The sequence below is a fragment of the Stegostoma tigrinum genome, chromosome 4 (genome assembly GCF_030684315.1).
Source record: "Stegostoma tigrinum isolate sSteTig4 chromosome 4, sSteTig4.hap1, whole genome shotgun sequence".
In the NCBI taxonomy this organism is placed as follows: Eukaryota; Metazoa; Chordata; class Chondrichthyes; order Orectolobiformes; family Stegostomatidae; genus Stegostoma; species Stegostoma tigrinum.
Window position 1 is genome coordinate 37,013,207 of NC_081357.1, and position 18,701 is coordinate 37,031,907.

General features: G+C 45.5%; 1 protein-coding gene across 5 annotated transcripts in view; it reads left to right on the forward strand.

Moving 5' to 3' along the window:
- Positions 1–18,701, forward strand: part of bckdhb (branched chain keto acid dehydrogenase E1 subunit beta) — a 276,265-nt gene that overhangs the window by 85,935 nt on the left and 171,629 nt on the right. For all 5 annotated transcript variants that reach the window (XM_059645275.1, XM_059645273.1, XM_059645274.1 and 2 more), the window contains one exon: positions 6,419–6,529. In XM_059645275.1, the coding sequence (XP_059501258.1) occupies positions 6,419–6,529 (111 nt within the window). The remainder of the gene's footprint in view (positions 1–6,418; positions 6,530–18,701) is intronic.

The following is an 18,701-nucleotide window of genomic DNA, read 5'->3' on the forward strand; positions in this document are numbered from 1 at the left end:
TGCATGCAATTCTCATAGCAGTAAGAGATGCCGGTCTTTAACTGCAGCAGAGAGAGGAAAAAGAGCTTCCACATCCAGATTTATGACCCCAACAAGTACTGAAAGCTAAAACTAAGATCCTGGTTCTGTGGAGCTTGACCCCACCCATTCCAACATTTAAAAAAAACCCCAAGGCCCCACAAGTTATTTACTTTATTGACTTGTTTGTTTCTGTACCCACAGAATTATAATCCCAATTTTCTACTGAGCCATTCTTGGAATTAAAATGTAACAGGTTATATTTACATACGGTCACTGACAGAAAGCCTGGTGCCAATTTCCTACAAGTGATTGTATGAAGGAAAAAGTGAGTTGAGAAAGTTTAACTGTTGAAATGTACAGTTGAAAAGGATGGGCTTTGAGATGCTTTTTAAGACTGACTAGAGAGATAGAAGGGGACGGCACACCACCATTGGCCGTCACCATCCTGAGGCAAGACTCAAACCTGGACCTCCTGCAGAGGCCAGAGTGCTACCACTACTTGATATCATTAGGTTTGGAAGCAGGTTCAAACAATCCCTGGAAGATTAGCATTGTGAATAGGACAGATGAGAATATGCATCTTGAATGCTGCATATAGAGATCAAAGATAGTTGATGTGCATGGTTTTAGGTGCTAAAAATGCTGTTAATGACTATTTGTTGGCTGTTTTACACAGTTACTTTGAATGGGGTGGTTTGAATGCCATATGCATTCATACCAGTTTAAGAAATGAGCAAAAGTATTTAAAATGAGATTCTACTTCTCCGAGATCCTAAACAGTAAGATATTTAGTTGGGCAAGGTATCTTTTTTATTATGTCAGAAAATTATTTAATCCATGTTGGACTATGTGGAAGGTTTTATTTTGGCAACATATAGTGACACCGTAAAAATGGGGTCGAACGAAGACGATGGCTAATGGCACCATCAATCATACCTGGAGAATGTACTTCTGTGAGTCACTATGATTCATCGCACACATGAAATTTTGTATTATGTAACTATCCTCTAGTTTTGCTTCAGAAATAACTTTGAAACTTAGTTGCAGTTTTGATAATGAGTGTTGTTTGATACTCTGATGGGGTAAGGATCGGGGGGAGCTGGAGGTGGGTGGTCATAGGGAGGCAGTTGAGGGAGCTGGAGAAGGTTATTGGGGAGGTTGGGGTGGGGAACGGGGAGAGCTGGGTCTGGAGATCGGGCTGGAGCTGAGGGTGGGAATCAGATGTGGCTGAGGGTGAGGATTAAGGGGAGCTGCCTGTGGGGATTGGGGTAATCTGGGGATCAGGAGGAACTGGGGGTGGGAATCGTAGCGAGCTGGGGTGGGGATTGAGGGGTGGTGGGAGTGGGGATAGAACATAGAACAGTACTACCCCACGATGTTGTGCCGAACTTTTACCCTAAACCTAAGGTCTACCTAATCTCCACCCTGCCTTATACTATCATACATATGCCTATCTAATAACCACTTAATTGCCTCTAATGAGGCCAACTCCACTCCCTCTCCGGCAATGCGCTCCACGCCCCTACCACTCTGAGTAAAGAACCTACCTCTGATATCTCCTTTATATCTACCTCCACTGACTTTAAAACTATGCCCCTCGTAATAGCTACCTCCACCCAAGGAAAAAGTCTCTGGCGGTCTACTCTATCTATACCTCTGATCATTTTGTACACCTCTATCAAGTCACCTCTTATCCTTCGTTGTTATAAAGAGAAAAGCCCTAACTCTCTCAACCTTTCCTCATAAGACCTTCCCTCCATTCCAGGCAACATCCTGGTAAATCTCCTCTGCACCTTTTCCAACACTTCAACGTCTTCCTTGTAATGAGGATTGTGTTGAGCTCAGGATTGGGCATCGAGGGAAGCTGGGGTGGGGTTCTAGAGAAGCTGAGGTTGGGGATGGGGGACCGAACTGTGAGGATCAGGGGAGCTTGGAGTTGGGGTCTGGGGAAACTGGGTTGGGGATTGTGGGGGGGGGGGGGGGGGGGTTGGGGGTGAAGATCACATCGGTTTGGTGTAGGGATCATGGAGAACTGGGGTTGGGTATCATAGGGAGTTGTTTTGAACTCCTTGCATCCAAATGATTACTGTGATTTAAAAGAGTGTCCTTCAGAGCTGCTAACATTGGTGTTTTACAAAGTTTGAGAGTAGAAACTGACCCTAGAGTTAGACGTATTTCTTCAAGTAACATTGGAGTGGTGTATGACAATATAAAGTGTTTACCTGCTTTTCTTATTAATCCTTTGAAATACTGGAAGTAATATTTATTGGGAAGTACTGTGCTTGCTATTAATGAAAATAGGTAAAAACCAAAAGAACTGCAGATGCTGTAAATAAAGAACAAAAACAAAGTTGCTGGAATCGTTCAGCAGGTCTGGTAGCATCTGTGAAGGAGAAAACAGAGTTAATGTTTTGGTCTGGTGACCCTTCCACAGAACAGTCACCGGACCCGAAACGTTAGCACTGTTGTTCCTTGCAACGTCTGATCCACAAACTGCTCTCAATTAGGGGATGAAAGATAGATACCGCTGACACATATAGAAAGTGAATGAAAATGTGTTAGACGTTACATATGAATGATTGGCAGCTTAAAAAAGGGGAGGTCTGATTTTAAGGGATAACCTTAGTCATTAAGTGTGTTTAGGCCATCAGCTACATTGCAGTAATTGCTAACCCTTCCATGCTTCTTTCAGTACACTTTCTGATCTTTGCTTCTAATTAATGTGACTTGTATGATTTTAAGACTAACATTACATGAAATTCACAGGCTGATCTGTAATTACTGAATATCTGTTAACCTCATTTCCATCCTGAAAATGTGGTTTGTTAGAAAATGTTTCATCAACAAAAGTCTCAACACGCACATTATGTTAAGTGCTAAATGTATTTTGCACTTCGTAATATAGCTACATTAATTTTCGTCTTATGAAATGCTTTGAAGTAGGATTGAATGAATAATGACTGACCACACTCTTGGTTCTTCGTATTTTCCAGATAAGTTAAAAGAAATGGTGTTTTTTTAAAATAAAACTGCAAATGGCTCATTAATAGAATGACAATTACTGCCATTTCTATGGTGTTTGTTCCATACAATGTGACATAACACCATTTTATAGGGCAGTGAACAGTGTGTGGTCACTGATTACATGGCAGGAGTTTGGAGAAAGTGGATAATCAATTTGAAGTGGAGGCTCTGAAAGTGGATTTTGAAGGCAGAGAAGGAGTTAGAAAAGCAGTCTTGACAGGGGAAAGAGTTTAGAAGTGATAAGTTGACTGAAGTAGCAGCTTGCAACATGGGATGACGTGAGGTGAGAAGTGAGAAGTAAGGTAGTATTAGATGGCTGATTGTTGCTTGGTAGATAACTGGACACAGTTATGGAATTGGGTGCAGCAGACACATTTGTGGAGCAGCTTTAGGTTGTAGCAACAACCTTTAAGTTAATTTTGTGGGATGTGTAAGTTGTGTCAGTTGTGTCTGAAGATCACAGATCATGTGTCGTCTCAGAATGGTGTTCCTTATAATGTGACCAATAGTGTAAGTGGGGATGCTGGCTACAGAAGTTTTTATGAATTCACACTTTACGGTGATAAACATGTTGATTAGTGTTTTGGTGGAGAGATGGGAAAGAGATGAAGAAAAATAAATTGGATTTGACGCTATTATAGTTTAAAAATGCAATTATATGGTTTCTACAGAAGATTAATAATAAATGTGACTTCCTTTAACTTAATAAAAATAAAAGACTTTGGTGGGTCAGAATGCTGAAGCATTGTTTTCGGTTAAGGGATCTAAGTCCAGTCAGACCCTCCACCTTCAATGTTCATTCTATCTGTATGTATATACAAGGTCAAAGGTACAAAGAATTAGAAAGACATTAGTTCATTTTTTTTTGGTCAGAGTTTTAGAGCCCAATACTGCCATGGTTTCAGTAAAAAATGGCAATAAGTTGTGGATCTTATTCAAAGTTGTTACGTATTTCGATAAACCAAGATATTTCCATTGAATAGGAAGGGAAACCACCTCATTGGTACAGCTGGCATTCTCCTCCAAGATTTATGTTGCTAGGGAAATCAAGAGAAGCACTTCATACTTGTAATTTGCTATATTAAAACTCAGCTGCAGCAAACATAGCATTAGTTTAATTGGGTACTTTAAACTTCAGTTTGGGTTTTAATTTGTCTTGCCAAAGTAGGTTGCAAAACCTAATTCTTTGCAGATGTATTGGAACTTGAAAAATGTAATTCACAAATGGATCATCTTAGTATGTTCAGTCGAGTGCAAATCTGCCAACTTTTCCGCATTTAATGGAATCTCGTACAGGAAATTGAGATCTCCTGCTCTCAACCTGAAGGATGTTATGCTCATAAGGACATCATTCTCACCCTTTCCTAACAAGAGCAAGTGAATCCAGTAATTTTTGTAGGATTTGCGATCTTAGCAATCAAAGCAATATTTGAATTTTAAACTGTGTAATTTTTGTCATTATTTTTCTATTGTTTAAATGATGCCAAGTTTCTGGCCGAATAGGTACGGCTTTAGCTGGGGGTGGAATGAGAAAAGGCATCTAAATCTCACAGTGATAATGGGAACTGCAGATGCTGGAGAATCCAAGATAATAAAATGTGAGGCTGGATGAACATGGCAGGCCCAGCAGCATCTCAGGAGCACAAAAGCTGACGTTTCGGGCCTAGACCCTTCATCAGAGAGGGGGATGGGGTGAGGGTTCTGGAATAAATAGGGAGAGAGGGGGAGGCGGACCAAAGAGGGAGAGAAAAGAAGATAGGTGGAGAGAGTATAGGTGGGGAGGTAGGGAGGGGATAGGTCAGTCCAGGGAAGACGGACAGGTCAAGGAGGTGGGATGAGGTTAGTAGGTAGGAGATGGAGGTGCGGCTTGGGGTGGGAGGACGGGATGGGTGAGAGGAAGAACAGGTTAGGGAGGCAGAGACAGGTTGGACTGGTTTTGGGATGCAGTGGGTGGAGGGGAAGAGCTGGGCTGGTTGTGTGGTGCAGTGGGGGGGAGGGGACGAACTGGGCTGGTTTTGGGATGCGGTGGGGGAAGGGGAGATTTTGAAGCTGGTGAAGTCCACATTGATACCATTGGGCTGCAGGGTTCCCAAGCGGAATATGAGTTGCTGTTCCTGCAACCTTCGGGTGGCATCATTGTGGCGCTGCAGGAGGCCCATGATGGACATGTCATCTAAAGAATGGGAGGGGGAGTGGAAATGGTTTGCGACTGGGAGGTGCAGTTGTTTGTTGCGAACCGAGCGGAGGTGTTCTGAAAAGCGGTCCCCAAGCCTCTGCTTGGTTTCCCCAATGTAGAGGAAGCCACACCGGGTACAGTAGATGCAGTATACCACATTGGCAGATGTGCAGGTGAACCTCTGCTTAATGTGGAATGTCATCTTGGGGCCTGGGATAGGGGTGAGGGAGGAGGTGTGGGGGCAAGTGTAGCATTTCCTGTGGTTGCAGGGGAAGGTGCCGGGTGTGGTGGGGTTGGAGGGCAGTGTGGAGCGAACAACAATCTGACCCCACCACCCAAGATCCTCCGACACTTCCGCCATCTACAATCCGACCCCACCACCCAAGACATTTTTCCATCCCCACCCCTGTCTGCTTTCCAGAGAGACCACTCTCTCCGTGACTCCCTTGTTCGCTCCACACTGCCCTCCAACCCCACCACACCCGGCAATGATGCCACCCGAAGGTTGCAGGAACAGCAACTCATATTCCGCTTGGGAACCCTGCAGCCCAATGGTATCAATGTGGACTTCACCAGCTTCAAAATCTCCCCTTCCCCCACCGCATCCCCAAACCAGCCCAGTTCGTCCCCTCTCCCCACTGCACCACACAACCAGCCCAGCTCTTCCCCTCCACCCACTGCATCCCAAAACCAGTCCAACCTGTTTCTGCCTCCCTAACCTGTTCTTCCTCTCACCCATCCCGTCCTCCCACCCCAAGCCGCACCTCCATCTCCTACCTACTAACCTCATCCCACCTCCTTGACCTGTCCGTCTTCCCTGGACTGACCTATCCCCTCCCTACCTCACCACCTATACTCTCCTCTCCACCTATCTTCTTTTCTCTCCCTCTTTGGTCCGCCTCCCCCCTCTCCCTATTTATTCCAGAACCCTCACCCCATCCCCCTCTCTGATGAAGGGTCTAGGTCCGAAACGTCAGCTTTTGTGCTCCTGAGATGCTGCTTGGCCTGCTGTGTTCATCCAGCCTCACATTTTATTATCTAAATCTCACAATTGGCTTCTTGAAGCAAAGACAAGAGAGAATAAAGTATCAGAGACAGGAGGGAGAAGTAAAATATGGCCTATATGACCTACAAATATTCAAACTACTCCCGAAAATAAATTTATTTACAGATATTCTAAACTATTTTCATTTGTAGGTTCATGTGATTAGAGAGGTGGCCAGCATGGCTCAGGAGAAGTTGGGAGTCTCATGTGAAGTGATTGACTTGAGAACTATTCTACCTTGGGATGTTGAGACTATATGCAAGGTAAGGCTCGGTAACCAATCTTTTCAGATCACTGTTTATTGTAACAGAGACTTTTCGAAGGAAAATGTTTGCAGTTTTTCAGATGCTTGCCAGATCCTAGATTGTACGGTTTCCCAGTCTTGAATTGAATTGGATCGTTTATTGTCGTGTGTATTCAATGTGAAAATAAGTGAAAAGTGTGTGCCTTTATCATACATACATGGTGCCATTCACATTAACTTTGAAAAAGATAAGGTAAAAAAAAGAGAATCCAGCTTTCCTTTCCACATGCCGCAGGTCTGCTCCGGACTCTCCAGCGCTCGCCATGCCTCCGCTGTAGTCTGGCTCCGGGCTCTCCAGCCCTTGCCATTCCTCTGCCAGAGTCCCGCTCCAGCTGCCTCACTTGCACGACCTTGCTACCACTCTTGCCGGCCCATTCTTGATCTGCTGTCGCTGCAGGATGCAACCCGTGCAATTTTGCTCCTGCCACGTGCTTTCCAGTTGCAACCCAGCTTCTTCCCAACTCCTTAGGTAGATAGTTAAAAGCGGTTGGGGGGGGCGTCGTTAGAATTACTATAGAGGGAGAGAGAAGACAGGAGAAAAAAAGGAAGGACAAAGTAAGAAAGAGAACTGGCAAGCAGAGTGGCGCTGTGAATGGAGCGTCTTACCCTGCCGCTATCTTTGCGGCTGTTTTAATTACAAACTAGGCCAATATGTTTCTCAATGTATGTTATCTACTCACATTTTAATGAAGAGCATAACCAGACATTATTTTTTCTATTTTCCATGATGTCCTCTATCCGTAGTGGTATCTACATCCCCTTGCTCGTGAGGGAGCGTTATGAAATGTCTTGTTCTTAACTTTCTAAACCAACAGATTTTTTTTTACCCTGTCATCCAAATATTTGTACCTATTGTTTAAAGTGTAATGTTTGTTTTAGAATCAGCAATGAAGAAGAATCAAAACATGATGGTAGAATTTATCTGTCCATTTGTGCCTACAGCATATATGTCTGTTTTGCATTTATGTTTGCTTTTGTTTGACAGCAGAAACATCTATGATTGCATGTGTGAAAAGTTCAAACTTCATCCAAGAGAATTATTTTGAAAATTTATAAATAAAAGAATACTTCAAAAGATCTTTTTAACCAGAGTAACATTTGGATTAGGCCCTTGACTGAATGTGGCAGTATCCCCTGATTGATCGTACTCCCCCATGGCTCCGCTAAAGACTGGATTCCTTCGAATTTCAGACTTGACTGGTTGAAGCATTGTGTTTACCACTGAAGCTACTGACACATGTTGTAGATGTGACATTCACAAAAAGCAATATTGGGCAATGACATGTCCACACCCTTGACTGTTTAGTGCTCTGACTGTGACCACCTGTCTTCCTTTCCCTCAGCACTAAAAAGCAATACAAACCTCACAGGTAAGCAGCCTCCAATGAAGGTAAAGTGAGCGAGTGCAAAGAAATAAGGCTAAGTGCTATACGATGCATTCTGTGTATGAGATAATGATCTCCCCTGCACAGGAAGCAACCTGGCATAAACCTGCAAGTTGTAAGTGTTCCTAGCCATCAAAAAAAGCAGAATTTTATTCTGCAACAAACTGACTTTATGGCTCAGCATAGTGCTTCACCATTACTGTCCAGCGGGAGTATTAACCCTGGGCTCAGTGACAAGACAAGGAGCATCACTAGGCACACCTGAAAATGGAGTGTGAATCTGATTACGCTGCAACATAAGACTTACTTGTGTCCTGTGGTGTTGCAAGCGTTTACAATTTTCTTAATTTTTAATATACCTTTACTTGATGTTATCATAGAATCATGAGCCTGAATCTAAATCCTGCACGTCATAACAGCTGTTGTTTATGAAACAGCATATACTCTAATCCTTGTTGTAAAACAGTAATTCCATTTCCTTGGAAATTCCATTCACTGGGTACCATAAAAAAGAGAAGTGTGTGAGGGCGAGTAATGTGAGAGGTCATGGCTAGTGGTTTGGTCCAGAGAAAACACGTCTTAAGTAAATATTTGAAGTTTGAGCTGGAGTCTAAACTATAGACACTGCGACACATTAGGGAGGGGAGAAAATACTCTGGCTTATTTGTACAAGGAGGTGGTTGCTCACCGTAGGCTTGGATTATCCGATTTAGTCATTGTTCAGCGACATAGAGTGAATGCGTGATTGAGGAGGGGAGGGGAGAGAGAGGGCAGGAGTGCAGGAGCCTTAGTCAAAACAATTTTTCAAGAGGTTTGAGTTTCTTTCATCTTTCTGGATCAGAGTGAGAGTTGAAGGATGGAAGTGTTAATTGACCCTGGAGTAGGAAACCACTGAAGGATTTTGTGGCACAGTTGGGTGATCAGGAGAGTTCTGTTGATCCGTTCTCGCTGGTGAATGTTAAAAAAAACTCATTGTTCCAAAGTATGAGTTACATTCAGTGCCACCTAGGAACAAAGGTAGGATTTGTTGTGACGTTCTCATATAGTTCAATGATCAGTGAAGAACAGCTCAGGGTTATTAGTGGTTGGAGGTGGGACAGTGTGTACAAAGGAGCGTGATAGTTGTAGCAGACAGTGTAATGAGGAGAATTGTCACTGTTCTCTACAGGAAAGAGCCCAAGTCCAAATGGCTGTTGCCTGCCTGGGTTCAGAACATCTACTCAGGGCTGGAGAAGGGCTTAGAGTAGGAGTGGAAGAGTCTAGTCGTCATGATCCATTTCGATACTGATGACAAAGGCAAGGGAAGGAATGAGATTCTGAATAGTCACAGTGAGGAGCTAGGTGCCAAATTAAGAATCAGATTCTCTGCATTTTTATCTGACCCACACATAAATTCACATATGACAAATGTGATTAGAGAGGTAAATACGTGGCTCAAAGCCTGTCGTGGGACAAGTGGAGAGGCCAGCTTTCCACTGCAAAAGACAAAGCTAAAGTATTTGCAGTTATCAGCCAGGAGTGCCAGCTGGATGATCCATCTTAGCCACTTCTTGAATTCCCCAGCGTTGGTGCTAGTCTTTCGTCATTTTGATTCACTTCAAAAGATATACCAGGAAATAGCTGAAGGGACTGGATGCTGCAAAGTCTATAGGCCCTGGCAACACTCCAGTAATAATACTGATGATTTATGCAGCAGAATTACCTATAGCCTTAGCCAAGCTATTCCAAAATGTTGGATGCTAATGCTTCATTTAGAATACACTGGTTATTGCAAAATATTCTGCAAAGTTCACTTAGGTTCAGTAATTTTATGGTTTTAAGTTATGCTTGAACTATATTATTTTTCAGTTATGTTTTGATTATTCTGTTCCTAACTATCAGTCTCCTTTGGTAAACTTTTGTGTCTGTTCAGATGAATTTGAAAGGTCCTGTGGCACAGTTGGGTAATCAGGAGAGTTCTGTTGATCCGTTCTCACTGGTGAATGTTAAAAAAAAAACTCATAACTGTTCCAAAGTATGAGTTACATTCAGTGCCACCTAGGAACAAAGGTAGGATTTGTTGTGACGTTCTCATATAGTTCAGTGATCAGTGAAGAACAACTCAGGGTTATTAGTGGTTGGAGGGCGAGCCAGAAACTGGAAAGCCCTCCAGAAAAGTGTTGCTGTTAAGCTTTATTATTGCGAAGACCACTGGTATTATAGGATTCAGAGAAGCCCTAGGAGCTAGTTGGTGCACATTGTCATTGGAGTTTGGGCTCAGAAATGCTGTGAAAGTGATTGGGGACATGGTGCTGCTTAGAAAATATCCATGTACATTCAATAGTTCAGTAAAGCTGAGAATGTGGAGTGCATTTTCTAGAATTCATGGGAGTATGGTCTCAAGAAATTAGGGTGAAATATCAAAATATAAGCAGTAGCTGAGGTGGTCCACAATGCAGTTGCTTTAGTGGGCATTTCAGGGTCATATCATCAAAAATAAAGAATTTTAACTCTTTGTCTATATTTATTAACATATGATGGCCTATTGTGTCATTAATGCCTGGACAGATTACTAAGAAATCTGTCATGAAAGCATTTACTATTTGAAGTATTCTGCGGATTGTTTAGCCATAACCTTAACTGGACTCGTATTTAATTCAGATTAATTCTGGGTGCTCGAATACATTTTGTACAATAGTGGTAAAAATGGACTATCCCTTTTTGACTTCCATCATTCGACTTTTATACCATGGACATTTTATATACTAAAATGATTTTTAAAAAAGGAAAAGAGCTAACTTAATATGGCTACAACCATTGGGCTGAGTCTAGCTCTCGAAATCATCAATAAACAGTACCCAGTCTGAACTGAAATTAACATGTTGTCATCCATGACTATGTATCAGGATGGAAAAATGCCCCTATGAATTGTTCACATTGGAAAAAGGGGCAGTAAAACCAGACATGGAGATACACAATTGAGCTGTGTTTCAGACAAGTGCTTTTTAGCAAAAAGCAGAGAAAAATGATGAATAAAGCAAATTGGGAAAAAAATTCATTTGCTGAGAACTCAAATATATCAACTAATTTTTCACTACTGAAGAAATGAGTAATTAATTAAGTAACCATGGTTTCAGAAAATAGAAGCATAGACTTTAACAATACAGGAGCAGGCTATTTAGCCCATCATGTCTATACTGGCTCCCAAAAATGCGACCTAATACTGTATTACCTAGTTTCAGCTTAACACTTAACACTTAAAGTACTCCAAGGACTTTTAAAAATGCATATTCTTGCTTTTCCTTGTTTTCAATTGTATTTTCAATCTGAGACCTGTCATAAGCAGACTTGTTACTTTATTGTGCTAATTTCTACTCTTGTCATAAAATATTTAAATAAGCTCTGGATAATAACTTGTCTTTAACATAATTAGTTGGAAGAAATCTCGAGTTGCACAAAAATGTCATATTATCAGGTAATGCTGACAAGGGGCAGTATGAAGATGAGGAGTAGGTGGGTGTCAAGGATAGATTCTACGAATTCTCCAGAAATAACGTTGTAGGAATAAGAAGAGAACCATTGAAAGTAATGTGTCGTTATAGGATATACTTGTTAGCTTGAAATTTTTGTCTTGCCAGATATTTAGCTCACTTTTTTCTGCCATGAAACATTGTAGGGTATGGACCACAGGAATGCGTTGTCAGAAGTAAGATGAAGAATACAATCTTTTTATTTAAGTTGCTATACCAAAAGCAGATTTTGGAGAATAAAGTTGGTGTTATGCTTCTATCTTCCAAACTAGCCAGCTGTCCTTTGTATATATGAATGCATCCATCGAAAAATGAGTTAACATTTTCCTCCTTGTGAACTAAAGGTTGTTTATGTAAAAACTGGTAATTAAATTCAGACTAGTAATTGCAGTATGAAATAACGTTATAACTGTGGCAAGTAGTTCATTGATTTTTGCTATTATTAGGTCCACAGAATGTTCTACATGTTTGTTTACTAGCTGACTTTGTTCCCTCAATCAGAAATGAAAATGGAGTGAAAGACCAATTCCGTCGTTAGTTTAGCTTTTGAGGTAGAGTTTTGAGATGAAATACAACAAACATGTTATTAAAATGCCTAAACTTGGATAAGACGAAATATGTTGCAGGAACATATAATTATGCTTACTTCCCGATGGGTATTTATGGTCTTGGATCAGCTGTAAAAACATTGTAGAAGTACTGTCATGGCAGAAGGTTCAAGAACCAGAGGTTACTGATGTAAGGTGATTTCCCAAAGTACAAAAGATGACATGAGGAAATCTTTTTATACAGTGATTGGTTGTAATGAGTGTGTGATGGGGGCTGTATCAATTGTTAGATAGTCAAATAATTAATTTGATTAGTTAATATAATTATTTAGACATTCAACCAAGTTTCAATTACAGCTTCAGAGTCTCTCTGTGGGGTCTCCTGTGTGCTGATGGCAATTGTCCCTGTGTCACCATGTATCTTCTCTTTTATTGTGCACACTTGATTTTCCTAATGCATCCAAAGTTGCTCATTTCAATGATTTGAAGTCTGGAAACTAATTTATGATCCGACCTGAATCTCGGGGCAGTTTGTAATTGAAATAATAAAGGTAAAGGCATGATTGTTATACCAGACCTTGGGCTGCTGTCCCATTAGAGAGAAAGATGACTAGTGACAGTTTAACCTGAGGGTCACCACGTCTCAGGTGAGGGAGAGGTTGAGAAGAAAAACCCTTCATGATAACCTCAACTGGTGTAGGAATTGAGCCCATTCTATTTGTGCTACTCTGCCTCAGAGATCAGCTGTCCAGCCAATTTAGCTGACTGACCCCCAAGAAGAATGTAAGTAGTATTCTGTCTTTCAATAAATATAATTAAAGTCATTTTAAATTAACTGTTGTATTTACTCAATTTTAACAAGTCTAAGTAAGTTGAACTCAAATGTGGGTTACATGTTGTGTCAGTGTCGTTTCAAATGGCAACATTTTAACAATGGAATTAAGTGGAAACACGTGTACATTTATTGGAGTGAAATAATCTGGAGTAACAATTAATTATTATTCAGTTGTAAATCAAGCAAAGGTCCCAGAGTCTGAGATCAGTCTCCAAAATCCAAACTTGTCTCTGCTTTTGATCAGAAATTTGAGGAACACGTGTTCCAGTTTTGTCAAGCATTCGCAATTTAGCAGAGAGCTAGAAGTTTCAATTTTAAATTGGGTACAAGTTTTGATTCCCAACATAAAGACATATTGGCATCAAAGGACTCTTCAGACTCAGAAGTATTTAAGACTTAGCTGATGTTATATTTTATTTTTTGATATTTATATCCTATAAGATTATGTTGTATCATGATTAGCATCAAACTGGAGATTTCGCTGAACAAGAAAGGACAAAACATAGCCTTTTTCGCACTGTAGAAATTCTATTCGACCCATCGTGTCTGCACCAACCCTCCAAAGAGCATCCCACCTGACCCACTTCAGAATTGCCTGATAAAGTGCGCATAGCCGTTTTATATAGGTAAATGTAGCAATCATTTTGTTCCTAGTTTTGGCATACAAATGGGATGAATCAGTAGATAATCTGTATTTATTTTAAAAAATTGTTTGTTAGTCTGACGGGACAAATGCTCGCATTTTATATGTTATTGTGAGCACTTCAAAAGTAGGTGAAATTTGTTTTAATATCTTGTAGGATGAAAGACCCTTGTGTAGTAGTGTTGCGCTGCAATCCAACCTAGACTCTGTTTGCAAACTCTGCATGAGCCTCAGTATGAGTGCTACCATTGAACAAGACTGATATTATGCTTTATTTTAAAATTACCGTGACAGTATATATTTAGAATATATATATGTTAAAACATTGTCTGCTTCTTGAGAAATTGGCAGAGCCAGCAATGTGCTGGATTCAAACGGAATGCTAGATTGCCACCTGCATATCAAATTCTACCTTACTCCTCTCCAACTTCAGTGACAATTCCAAATTAAATAAAATGGAACGTGTTCTGCTCGTGTCTGCTGTAGCTTTGGTTTGTTGGGTTCCGATATTCTAATGAAGATCTTTGTATCCAGTCGGTTCTAGAGAAATCTCCAGTAGATTTTTTTTAAAATAAATACAGTGGTGTGTGTTTGGAATGCCATGCTTCTAGGAATTCTCGTGCGTGTCTCTGTTTGGCTTGTCCTAGGATTTGATTGGGTCAACACATCCATCCTAGGACAAGCCAAACAGAGACACGCACGAGAATTACTAGAAGCATGGCATTCCAACCAGAACGCCATCAACAAACACATTGATTTGGAGCCAATCTACCATCCTCTGAGAAAAAGAACAGGAAATGACATCACCAACACAGGAAATGACATCACCAACCCAAGGAAACCTAAACAGATAAATAGAAAGCGGGACATAACACCAGCGCTTCGCTGGAGGCTCACTGATGTTGTTACCTAGAATGGTGACGAAGCGTCTGGGAACAAACTGGCAAGCTCAGTGAACCAGCTTACATCTCGAACACAATAAAGACCCACTCTCTTGTGGACCGAGAGGAGGAGAGTGCTATCTTGGAGGTGAAAGGAGGACGTCGGGTTGGCTGTGCACCCTTGCGACCAGTGGATCTTAATGCTGGCTTCGGCCTAACGCTGGTTCAGGGGAGCAGCCAACCTGCAACGATGGCTGCGGCAAGTGCTCGTGCCCCAGGTCAGGGGGTCCGGAACACCATCCGTGTTTCTGTAAAGAAGGTGGATGAAGGTGCACCTGTGGACCGCACCTTCTTCGTGAAGAGGGTCCTGTTGGACTGTTGTGGGTTCGCTGCTGCGGACATTTACTGCCTGCAGGATTTCCCCGGAGGAGGTTTTTACGACGTGACCTTCCGGAGTGCCAAGCTTTGCGAGCGCTTCCTGGAGGTTTTCAAGGAGAAAGGAGGTGAGGGCCCCCTCTCTGTATTGACCGCTGTCCCACTGTTCGTGGTGCCAGCACAGAGGAGCCGTATGGTGACTGTACACATGTACAACCCGCATGTGCCAGCAGTTGATGTCCTGACCTTCCTCGGAAGGTATGTGAAGGTGGAAGGGGACCTAACTGACATCGTGGACCCCTTTGGCATCTGGACGAGTAAGAGGCAGGTCAAGGTGACGCTGAGTATGGGCGCAGACGGGAATGTCGCACACCCACCGTCCAGCTTCGCGATCGGCGGGAGCAGGGGCTACCTGACCTATGCAGGGCAACCTAAAGTCTGCCATGCCTGTGGTAGGTCAGGTCATGTGGCAGCCGACTGCAAAGCCACCATCTGCAGGAACTGCAGGGAGGAGGGACACCTTGCAAAGGATGGCCCACGAGAGAGAAGCTGTAACCATGGCGGGGAAGGGGGCCACTTCTATAGGGCATGCCCGCAGCGGGGTACCACCTACGCCCAGGTCGCTGGCAGGGGAAATGCGGGGCCAGCCCCCCCGGAGGAGAGGAAGGCACCAGGGCCCAGCAAGGACCCCACTAATGTGCAGGAGGGCCAGGCCGTGCAAGAGGGCCCAGCCCTGCAGGATGGGCCCGAGGCCAGCAAAGCACCCCTGCAGGCTCCGATCCCCCCCCCACAACCTGGAGCCAATGGAGGCGGCGATGGGCGACCCAGGGGAGTGGACAACAGTCCGGAAAGCGAGGAGGAAGGTGCGTCGACGGGCCCAGGAACCGCAACCATCAGGCGGGAAGAGGCAGCTACAGGGGGCTATAAGAGCTCCTCTGACGAGGAGGATTCGGAGAGGGCCCACCCGAAGCAGAAGTTAAAGGTCTCGAGGGGGAAGGAAAGCAGCACCCCGCTTCCAGGTGACGGGAGGCGCCCTGAGGCTCCCTCCGACACCCAGTCAAGTGCCGCTGGAGCACTTGAGGGCCCCCCGGAACTTCCAGGCGGGAAGGAGGAAACAGCGCGTCCCCAGCCTGACCCGGAGCCGGACCCTCCTGCCTCCGCACCCCTGATGGGGGGATGCCACCCGGAAGGCAGCACGGACGGTTTCCTGAGCCCGGAGAGCGTCCAGCAGTTAGCCCGGGCAATGGGCATGAAGGGACAGATGGAGGGGCTGGACCTTGGACTTGGGGAGGGTACTGCGGTCACCGCCCATAATGGGGATACGAATTGCGAGCATTAATGTGCGCAGCGTCAAGTCCACCGCGAGATGTGTGTCCACATTGGCCTACCTGACCACCATCGAGGCGGACCTCCTGTTTCTGCAGGAGTGCAGGATACCGCACCCCGGCAGGTACGGGAAATTGTCCGGCGCCTGGACCTGTGGGCCTTCGATCTGGTTGGGGGGTAACGACTGTCGCTCCTCGGGCCTGGCTATTCTGCTGCGGGGGCGCGACTTCACCATCTCTCAAGTTCAGGAGGTGGTCGGGGGGCGCCTCCTAGTGGCTGACATCACCTACAGGAATGCTCCCCTGAGGCTGATCAACGTGTACGCCCCAGCGGTACGGAGTGAGCGGTTGGCCGTCCTGCAGCGGCTTCCACCCCTGCTGGCTACGTCCAGGCCGGTCATCCTAGGCGGAGACTTCAACTGCATCATCGATGCAGATGGAAGATCCGGCGTGGGGACAGCGGGTGGGGGGAGTCAACTGGACGTCACGTCCATATTCCTGATGGGCACGGTGAAGGGCGCCAAGCTGCTCGACATCTTCAGCAACTCTGCAGACGGAGCGCAGCGGAGGTACACCTGGTCGCGGCCAGACGGGTCTATCCGCTCAAGGATAGACTTCCTGTTTGTGTCACGGACGTTCTCGGTCAGGTCCACCGGCGTCGAGCCGGTGTTCTTCTCTGACCACTGCCTCCTGTTGGCCGACTGTCACTTACAGGACGACCAGCCGGCCGGCAAGGGGACGTGGAAGCTCAACACGACTCTGTTGACCCCAGAGAATGTTGAGTAGCTTAAGAGGGAGTACACCGGTTGGAGAACCGTGAAGCCCCTCTTTGAGTCTCCAGGCGACCGGTGGGAGACGGTGAAGGAGAACATCAAGAGGTTCTTTGTCCTCGAGGGTGCTCAGAAGGCAAGAGAGAGGCGGGGAAAGCTGTCGCGACTCCAGAAAAGGGTACAGAACCTGCTCCTTCTGCAGTTGATGGGGGTCGATGTCACGGAGGACCTCCGTGTGGTGAGGGGCCAGCAAGCCTCGCTCTTCGCCGCGGAGACCTCCAGGATAATCTTCCGGTCCAGGGTCCGCTCCGTGGAGCAGGACGAGACGTGCTCGCGTTTCTTCTTTCAGAAGGTGCACAAAGAGAGCTCTGTGCTTAGCCAGCTGAAGGAGGACGACGGCTCGGTGACGTCGTCTCGGCCTGACATTTTGAGGATCAGCAGATCCTTCTATGCCGGACTGTACGACACGAAGCCCACGGACAGCACGGCCTCCGAGTCGTTCCTGTCGTCTATCACGGAGGTCTTAGACGACGGCACGAGGGAGTGGCTGGACCGGCCGATATCCCTGGACGAGCTGGCCAGAGCCCTCAAGTCCTTGCAGAGGAATAGGACTCCCGGAAGCGACGGGTTACCGGTCGAGTTGTATTCCGCTCTGTGGGACCTGGTCAGCCAGGACCTGCTGGAGGTGTACGATAGTGCGCTTTGGGCAGGGGAAATGTGCAAGTCCATGAGGAAGGGCATCATCACCCTCATTTACAAGAGGAAGGGGGAGAGGGAAGAAATTAAGAATTGGCGCCCCATTTCACTTTTGAATGTGGACTACAAAATCCTGGCCAAGGTCATTGCCAACCGGGTCAGATCTGTCCTGGAGTCAGTGATTCACCCTGACCAAACCTGTGCTGTGCTGGGCAGGAAGATCGCTGAGAGCCTTGCGCTCATCAGGGATACGATCGCCTACGTGCAGGACAGGCGGGTGGACACCTGCCTCGTCAGCCTGGACCAGGAGAAGGCCTTCGACAGGGTCTCTCATGCCTACATGAGGGACGTCCTCTCCAAATTTGGGTTCGGGGAGGGCATCCACAATTGGATCCGGCTGCTCTACGCCAACGTTGTTAGCGCAGTCTCGATCAACGGGTGGGAATCAGACAGTTTGCCTGTTAGATCTGGAGTCAGGCAGGGCTGCCCACTCTCTCCTGCCTTGTTCGTGTGCTGTGTGGAGCCCTTCGCCTCCATCAGGAAGGACGTGAGCCTGAAGGGCGTGACTATCCCAGGCAGCGGAGGCCTTCAGGTCAAGACCTCCCTGTACATGGACGATGTCGCCGTCTTCTGCACCGATCGTCGGTCGGTGAGTAGGCTGTTGGACATCTGCGGCCAGTTTGAACTGGCCTCGGGTGCCAAAGTCAATAGGGGTAAGAGCGAGGTCATGTTCTTCGGGAACTGGGATGACCGCTCCTTCATCCCCTTCACCGTCAGGACAGACTACCTGAAGGTGCTGGGTGTTTGGTTTGGTCGAGCTGGGGCATGCACTAAGACTTGGGAGGAGAGTATCGCCAAATTGAAGCAGAAGCTGGGCAGGTGGACGCTCCGGTCCCTCTCCATCGCGGGTAAGAACCTAGTTGTCAGGTGCGAGGGGCTTTCGGTACTGTTGTATGTGGCGCAGGCCTGGCCTATTACCTGGACCTGCGCCGCTGCGGTCACCCGGGCCATCTTCCACTTCATTTGGGGGTCGAGGATGGACCAGGTCCGCAGGGACACCATGTACAAAGACCTGGGAAATGGGGGAAAGGGCGTACCGAACGCCACCCTCGCCCTGACGGCTGCCTTTGTGTGCGGCTGCATCAAGCTGTGCGTAGATCCTCA